This window comes from Hyalella azteca, unplaced genomic scaffold (genome assembly GCF_000764305.2).
Source record: "Hyalella azteca isolate HAZT.00-mixed unplaced genomic scaffold, Hazt_2.0.2 contig1504, whole genome shotgun sequence".
Lineage (NCBI taxonomy): Eukaryota > Metazoa > Arthropoda > Malacostraca > Amphipoda > Hyalellidae > Hyalella > Hyalella azteca.
This window is the reverse complement of record NW_025931820.1, coordinates 232,011-240,759: the sequence shown is the minus strand read 5'-3', so window position 1 is coordinate 240,759 and position 8,749 is coordinate 232,011. Positions and strand designations below refer to the sequence as shown.

At 36.1% G+C, this 8,749-nt stretch overlaps 1 protein-coding gene across 1 annotated transcript; it reads left to right on the top strand.

The window, feature by feature from the left end:
• Positions 1 to 460: 460 nt before the first annotated feature.
• On the top strand, positions 461 to 8,135 carry LOC108671218 (major facilitator superfamily domain-containing protein 12-like). The gene is made up of 9 exons (XM_018158714.1): positions 461 to 740; positions 1,223 to 1,379; positions 2,290 to 2,497; positions 2,735 to 2,957; positions 3,507 to 3,710; positions 4,000 to 4,137; positions 4,695 to 4,978; positions 5,543 to 5,649; positions 6,616 to 8,135. The coding sequence occupies exons 1-9, from the start codon at positions 486 to 488 to the stop codon at positions 6,810 to 6,812; spliced, it is 1,773 nt and encodes a 590-aa protein (XP_018014203.1). The 5' UTR covers positions 461 to 485; the 3' UTR covers positions 6,813 to 8,135.
• Positions 8,136 to 8,749: the final 614 nt, after the last annotated feature.

Here is an 8,749-nt window from a genome sequence, read left to right as displayed (position 1 = left end):
CTCGTGATTCCGAATGTTCGGGCAAGCTACTTCTTGTTATTTATGGGTCATTTGAAAGTTTTACTACACGAATTACTGATTCATTTTAGATAGTACCAATTGCAAATAACTACAATAAGGCTTGATCAATTTTTACCACTCAATAATCGAGCGGAAAAAATCTATGCTACCAGTTTTCATGTCGTGTAGATAAAAAGAAAAACTTGTTATCAAGAGGAAAATTGTCATGAATTGAAAGTGGCTTAACACAATTGTTGGCTAACATTTTGCCGCAGAGACATCTTAATACTATTATATTACATGCGATCTTCCAGTCACTCGTCTTGTTTTGATTGTTAAATTACTGGAGTTATTTTAAGCCAATAAGTAATAAGCTAATACAATTTTCGAATAGATTTGCAATCAACTTAGCAGGTTCGAGCAAGATTTCAGACATATATAATTTTTCGTTCCATTTACAGAGACTAATAAAAGGCAGTGTAGTAATGCCAGAAATAAACAGCACAGACAAATCTAAGTTAGGGGAGTCTATGAGCACCATGGAGGAGTCTGAGTGTCCTGATAAACCCCAAAATTTGAACATCGGGGAGCCGAACCTCCGGTCAGATTTTCTGCGGCAGCGCCAAGACAGCGTTCCTTCATTGACCCTAACTGAGAAATTCTGCTATGGCGTCGGCCACGTCTTCAACGACCTCTGCGCCTCCATGTGGTTCTCATATCTCCTATTATTTTTTGAAAAGGTGGGTATTAAAATAGTAAGACTTAATAACCAATTGAAACCTTACCCTGCATTTAACTTCGATACAGTAAGAATGATATGAATAATTTGATGACGCTCTTGTCGAAGGTTTAGGGTAGCCAAAAGGTTAAGACCAGAAAGATTGGTACAGTTAGTGGCAAGTGTTTGTCCCACAGACTACACTTGCCTGTGCCTTGTACTGTTTTAGATGACATTGGAAAAATTTAAACTGTTCACTCAAAAATGTGCCTCTAGTAAAGTTATTAATTTTTTCATATAATTATGCTTTGTGTTCTCCAAATTTAAATGACCAACTAAAACCTGCCACGTAGACCATAATTTCTGGTTTAGTAATTTAATTTAAATTATTATGTTTATTAAATTTATTACTTCTCTAATTATTAAATTAAATTTTGTATTTATTTCATTTTATAATTAGTATTTATTTAAATTAAAAAGACAATTCACCTTCTTGTCACTCAGGTGCTGTTGTTTCCCGACACGTTGGCGGGTGTGGTGCTGCTCGTCGGACAGCTGGCAGACGGCATCAGTACGCCCATCGTCGGGGTGTTATCCGACATGGAGAACAAGATCCCCGCCTGTGCTCGCTACGGTCGTCGCAAAATATGGCATCTTGTAGGTGAGGGATAACTACCCTGAAAAATTATAACATGTGGAACAAAAATTGCTTAGATCTATGGGACATAAGTTTCATTTTTAAGTAACTTTAGTCTTTTTAGCGCATTTTCTCATTTATGGAAAATGCACTATTGTGCTCGCCATGTACGTCTGTCCGTCCGTCTGTCTGTCCGTCCGTGACTTCACGTTTTCGTCGACGAGAAAATGCGCTCTCTGTCACTCACTGCAGTGAGTACTGAGGTATATTTTTTAATAATTATTGTATGGACGGGTTAAAAAGAGCCTCAATTTGGTATAAAGATCCTTTGAATATTTCCTTGTTTATTAAATGACATTTAAAAATTAATTATATTTTTCATTATTTTATCCCAATTTCAATGTTTGTTCTGTAATTTCAAAACTGTGGGAACGCACCATAAACATGCATACAATTTAAACCAGATAAAATAAGGTTAAGGTAGAAGCTAATTAGATTGAGAATAGGAACAATTGAATCACTCTCTTTATGTATTATTGATACAAGATGCCTTTCTTATACAATATTACAAATTAGTTCATCATCTATTTCGTAAAATGATAAGTTATGTTTGATAGACCTATTTGTACAATAACTTGAAATACCATATTAAAAATGCGTTCCTCAGTTTGTTAATAAAGTTATATGATAATTAAGGGAGAGAAAATTCGAACTATACTTTGACATATCGCATTCAAAAAGAGGTATGTTTTTATTCATGAAATGCTATGATACCTGAGCTAGAGCAAATGTATAAAATAAATCCACATGTCACATCAACAATAGGTCTATCTGTTGAATCAAAAAATGGGTTGAAAAAAAATACCTGAGGCAGAGAACATTGTTACCCCTGCACTCATTATAACTTAAAATAACGTCGTATCAATAATTCCAGGCACGGTGTGTGTAACCATCAGCTTTCCGTTTATCTTCTCGCCGGCGTACGGCCTGGAAGACGCAAGCTTGACGGCGCAGAGCATTTATTATTGCTGCTTCGTTATCGTCTTCCAGTTCGGCTGGGCTTCCGTCCAAATTTCCCATCTCGCTCTCATCCCGGATCTTACGCCGAAGAAAAGTTTGAGAACAGAATTAAATTCAATTAGGTAATTTCCTTTCGTTTAATTACGTTCAAATAATTCATTATTTAATGAAATTTTAATCGTGATTTTTTGTGAATTAGGGCACACTCGATGCAGTGCTTAAAATTTGTATGCTGCCTTCGCAGAAAATATTTCCTTGTTTCAGTTTGGCCAAGGTTTCATTATTCTTGACGTATTAAAATGTGACGTATAGAAATTTGACGTATTAAAATGTGACGTTAACGTATTAAAATTTTACAGATACGCCTTCACGGTGCTGGCAAACTTAAGTGTCTTTACTATTACCTTCTTCATTTTGGGATCTGGATCCACGAGCGATGGCGACTCTTCCATGTCCACTCCAGCCATGGACAGCATTTGGAAGACCTCCTCTACGTCAGTGCCAGACTCTGCAATCAGCATTAACGGCTCGTGTTCTGCAAGCGATACTTCCCTGGAACCAAGCGATCTCAACAATTTTAGGGTAAACTCTAGCTTCCCTCGAACGAAACGATCTCAACAAATGTAGGGTATACTCTAGCTTCCCTCGAACCAAGCGATCTCAAACAATTTAGGGTAAACTCATGCTTCCCTCGAACGAAACGATCTCAACAAATGTAGGGTAAACTCTAGCTTCCCTAGAACGAAACGGTCTCAACAAATGTAGGGTAAACTCTAGCCTCCCTGGAACCAAGCGATCTCAACAAGTTTAGGATGAAATAAAACTTTTTCGAACCAGCCATCTCGACAAGTTGTGAGGAAAGAAATTAATCGTGTTTCGTGTCAAATATAGTTCCAGAGAGTACCTAAAAAAACTTTACAAATTTAAGCGAAAATAAATTTATACTGAAGGTTCATGGTGCCTCTATCGTTCATATAGCTCTAGTTTTCAATCTCTTATTTTACTGTTGAAATTTGTCGAATTATAATGCTTTGAAAACAAGGTAGTGATCCAAAAACACAAATTTTTCCCGCGAAAATTATTTATAAACTTAAGTTCTTGCACTCGTCTCTCATAATTGCATTTTTTCAGACTATCGCCCTCGTATGCGTGGTGTTGGGTCTCATTTTCTCGGCGATATTTCATGTCGGCGTCAAAGAACCAGAATTTCAATGTCCTAAGAAGCGGGAGGGCAGCGGCAGCAGGATGAGGAAGATTGACTGGTTCAAACAATTCCCATTCTACCTGGTCGCTGTGCTCTACATGGCGACTCGCCTCTATGTCAATCTCTATCAAGTAATTACTAAATGAATGCTTATTCCCACTTTTTTTAATAAACATCATATATAATGTTAACATCGACCATACATTTGGTCCATAGCATTCACACCTATCGTCGACAGGAAATTTGTTAGCTGCGTTTATCGTTACGTATTGTTACGATTGTTAATAGTTATTTGACAAGTGAAGTTTTTCTTCAGGTGTGGAAAGCATTTTCTAGAATTCTCTCGCAAAGCTTATGAGTAGTTCCATGAATTTACAGGAAAATTTCAACCAGCTATAACCACAATTTTTTATCTACCAGGTATACATCCCGCTGTTCGTGCAAGACACAATCTGCTTGGCCAAAACAGCTGTTGCCACCGTACCGTTCACGATGTACCTCGCTGGATTCTTTGGCTCTTTAGTAATGAAGAAGCTTAATAAAGTCATAGGGAGAAAGGTTTGTATTAACCTTTTTAGCGCATTTCCTCATTTATGGAAAAAATGCCCAATGGTGCTCGTCATGTCCGTCCGTCCGTCTGTCAGTCTGTCTGTCTGTCCGTCCGTGACTTCACGTTTTCGTCGACGAGAAAATGCGCTCTCTGTCACTCACTGCAGTGAGTACTGAGTTACATTTTTTTTTGTTGTTTAACATAAGACAAATCCATTCGGCATACTGAATAGTAAGACTGGCACCACCTGAGAAAGATATCAACTGCGTCATTCCTTTTTGCGTACACATATCAATCACATCAATGATTCGGCGTAGCCTTCCTTGTAGTAAGACTGCTCTAATATAAGGTAAAAATTGTTAATCACATTACAAATAACTATTCGATACAATTATTTATAACTATTCGATACTATTATTTATTGCTATTCGATACCTTTATTTATTAATATTCAACACTATTATTTATTACTATTCAACACTATTATTTATTACTATTCGATACTATTATTTATTACTATCCGATACTATTATTTATTACTATTCGATGCGATCCTATGGCTCAGGGCACGTTTGCTACGGGCTGCGTGATCGGGCTGCTAGGGTGCACCTGGACCTACGCGGCGGGCCCCGAGTACGCTGACTACTTCAAGGTGTGGGGGATCTTCGTGGTGGCGGTGTTGCTGGGGTCTGGGGGGTCGACCCTCCTCATAACTTCGCTGTCGATCACGGCTGATCTGATCGGCAATAACACAGAAGGCGGGGCTTTCGTGTACGGTCTCATGAGCCTCGTGGACAAGTTCAGCAACGGCATCATCATCATGATCATCCAGGACAGCAACACCGGAGAGTGAGTGGAAATCAACTCGTTCTCATATGAATTATATGATATTTACTACATTATGAATTATAAAAATATTTATTATTCAAATTTTAGTTCGGCACAATGGTACAGCATAAAAAAAAACAGGAACATTTCAGGCTACAAATATTTTAGAAAATCGAGAATAAATGGATTTTAAATTAATTTGTAAGCCAATAAAAATCCTCGAAATCGATGACCATCCATTAAGTTTGCATTTGATCTGAGGTTTAATGATGGAGGAATTAGTTATACGTGCATACCTTATAAAAAAATTATAGTGAATACCGAGAGCGCTAATAAGACTGAAGGCCACAGTAGAGAACCTCCTCAAGAATGTCTCCCTGCCTTAGTTATTTTCAAGCACTATGTAAGGTAAATTTTATGTAGGTCTAAATTTGTTAATTTAGACTCCTATGGTGAACTATTCCTCGATGATCATGCTAATTACATTCAGACTTTGCCTGGAACACAATAAACTAATGACATGTTACAGTCCCTTGTAATACCGCGACGTAATATTAACTAATATTAACTAATGACGTGTTACAGTCCCATGTACTACCGCGATGTGATATTCTACGCGTGTGGTGGCGCGTGCGTCGTGGGTCTCATCACAACCATCGCCCTCATACCCATTAAAGTCCACAGACGCAGAGGTACGTTCGTCTATTGTATGTTTGGAATAACTCAATTGTGGCAACGATGGAATAATTATATTTTCAGGCATACTACCAGGAACAAACATTCACGCATTTACTTATTTGAATTTATGCAGTTGTTTGCACATTACACAGCTTTTATGATTGTCAGCAATGTAACTCATACCATCCTTCTCCTTTATTCATGTTTTTGAAATAAAATTGATTGTTAATACTTATTTAGCACCCTAATCTCAGAACCACATAAGTTATGGCGTAAAGAGAAAAAAAAACGTGGAAATTTTCATTTTTGTTTTAGACATATTCCAACGCCTACCGAGCCGAATCACCAAACGCATGCTAGTATTTTGTACGCCATTGATGCGCAAGGTTTGTTCTTAGGGTTAAATAGACATTGGTTATGCAGTGAAATGTTGGCCGAGCACGTCTAAATATGTTGTTTCCTCTCATTTCTACACGGTCATACGTTATAGAAGTAGTTACGAAATAAGTTAGGCTTGATAGAAGCTGCATCATGCTATAGATAATCATATTAAACTCAATTCTTTATCGCATCTATGGTTTGTTTTTTTTTTTAAGTTAATGAAAGTTTGAGCGTAGCTCTGAGACTAGTCTAAATCTCAATCCAGCCTATAGTCTTTAGTTTAGTTTCGAGCCAAGTCTCCAATCAAATTCACCCGTGTATTCTAGATCCCTTTTCAAGCCTTGCTCCTGATTTAAATCCCTTGCCTATCATTGAATGGACTTTACTCAAACATGGTAATAAATACTCTCGATTGATAATTGTAACATATTCTAATAACTGGGCTCCCCTGAGTAACTGACTGCCTGGTTTTGGAATGAAGACGAATTCTTCTTCTCTGTGATTATTTGAATATTTTCTCAGAAATTAGATTTTGAAAGTTCACAATTTTCGAACATATCTGTAATTCTGATCCGCCTACTTCATCTTCATTTTCAAAGGTGTTGCCAAGAGCGTCATTTCGTTGATGGATGGAAATGCGGACGATTCCAGCGACTCCGGAAGCGATTCAAGCATAACCCTGCCGTCCAAAAAGCAACTGTCCGGCGAAGTCAACGAAGCTGCCGACATTGTTGACACAATTTGCGGATCCTTGGAGAAAGAAGCGCCTATCAAGCATCCCAGGGCAATAGTGTGATATCGGGATTTTGTATTCATACAAGTTCGAGTTTTTATTCAAATCTGTTTAGAGATCATAATGTAAAAATTAGTTAAAGGTCGGTTAATTGTAAATCACTCGATGATTGTTGTAATTTTATACAATTTTGTGGTTGAACTACAGTATTACGATTGACGGGCATTGGCGAGCGCACGGTATACTTTATTTTTATTCGATCTCTCGCCTCAAAAAGTTTTTTTAGATGATTAAAATCAATGTTCGTTAAATGGTTAACACACCGTTATTCTTTCGCCGTTATTATATAATCACTAATCAATTGTCTGGTTTTGAAGATAAAATACAAGCAAAGTGCAAGGTATATTAATTGAACAGAATTTATTTTTGAGAACTTAGGCATGATTACTCTCAATATTTCTGACATGCCTGACAACGTCGAGTAGATATCTCGATAAAAATTTAAGTTCTTCCAGCAGTTTTTCTTTATAAATACTCAATAATCTTTGATTTAACTCTACCTATATCGTTCTAGTCCTTCTTAGTAGCATTGTTTGTTCTAGGTTATTCAGATTTACGTATACTATATTCCAAACACCGAATGTAATTCTTGCAGCTTAATACGGTGAAACATTTTTGAATTCTTTTAAATAATAAATTTATTTCACTATGTTATTCTGCAATGAAAATTTATATAATTTTTGTTAGTCCAATTCAATATAGGAACAGGAGGGCAAATTCAATTAAGATGATATTAATTGACATAATTCATTGATTTGCTGGGAACCTCCATAAAATTCATGCGTGCATATTCATGATAATATACGTATTAATCGAATAATACTTCACTTAATTTAAGTATACGCAAGAATCGACGAATACATGAATTTTTGAACAATGCATATAACGTTACCAGCGATTCAAATATTCACTACCTTTTCATAATGCAAATTAAAAAACAACTTGACAGCTTATGTCAAACATCATTTCTGTACTAATGCCTGACCAATGGAAAAGTTAGACATTATTATTAATCATTTGTTCGTAAAATGTACGCGATAAAAGAATCTTGAAATGAAGCTTATCGAATATGAAGAATTGAGATTATCGATAATTGAAATGTAGATTACCTTCATATCAACATTTGAAGATTATCGATGAATTGAACAGATTAATGATTCATGAACGGATTGTTCGAAAATTTTCAATTTCCACTTTAGGATTACCTGACGATTATTCCTATGTACACAATATTTTTATGATATGAAATACTTTACCTATTGCACAGACTAGCTGTTTTGTACCATGCCTGATTAGTTGATTTTTAATAAAATTATCGTTGAAATTTTTGTCCAAATAATTTTTTCGTTTCTTATCTGTCCTTTCAGAGCTCCTTTGGAAATGTTCATTGATTTGAATTATTAAAAATAAATAATTTTATCGTTTTGAGATTCATTGATGGAGATCATTTTCTCAATTGGAGAAAATTTAGATATTCATTCCCATGCTCGTAAATCGTAGTATTCCCGCTAAAAGGAGAAAATCAGATTTTCTATGACATGAGTCTCACAAAAAACGAATATTTGAATGAATAACTATGATATTTTTAGTCTCCATCGTTATGTCAAAGTGCAATTAGTTATTGTGTTTATTGATGAATTCAATCATAGTTTACAAATTTTAATTAAAAATTGTCAATTATATATGCAGCACTAGGAAACTCCACCATTTGAATCGCCAGACGAGTCCTTACCACAGTAACGGCGAGAGGAATCGCCTCTTCTTCAGCGCCGACATCACACATTATGATTACGAGTCGCCACTGCGGCACACCATCCCCATCATTTCGTCGCCATCAGCAAAGACTTTTGGAATGTTTGTCTAAGTTAATTCAATAAATGAATGAATGATTGATTGATTTCTACGATATAAATGATGACTCGTGTATTATTGTATTTAAA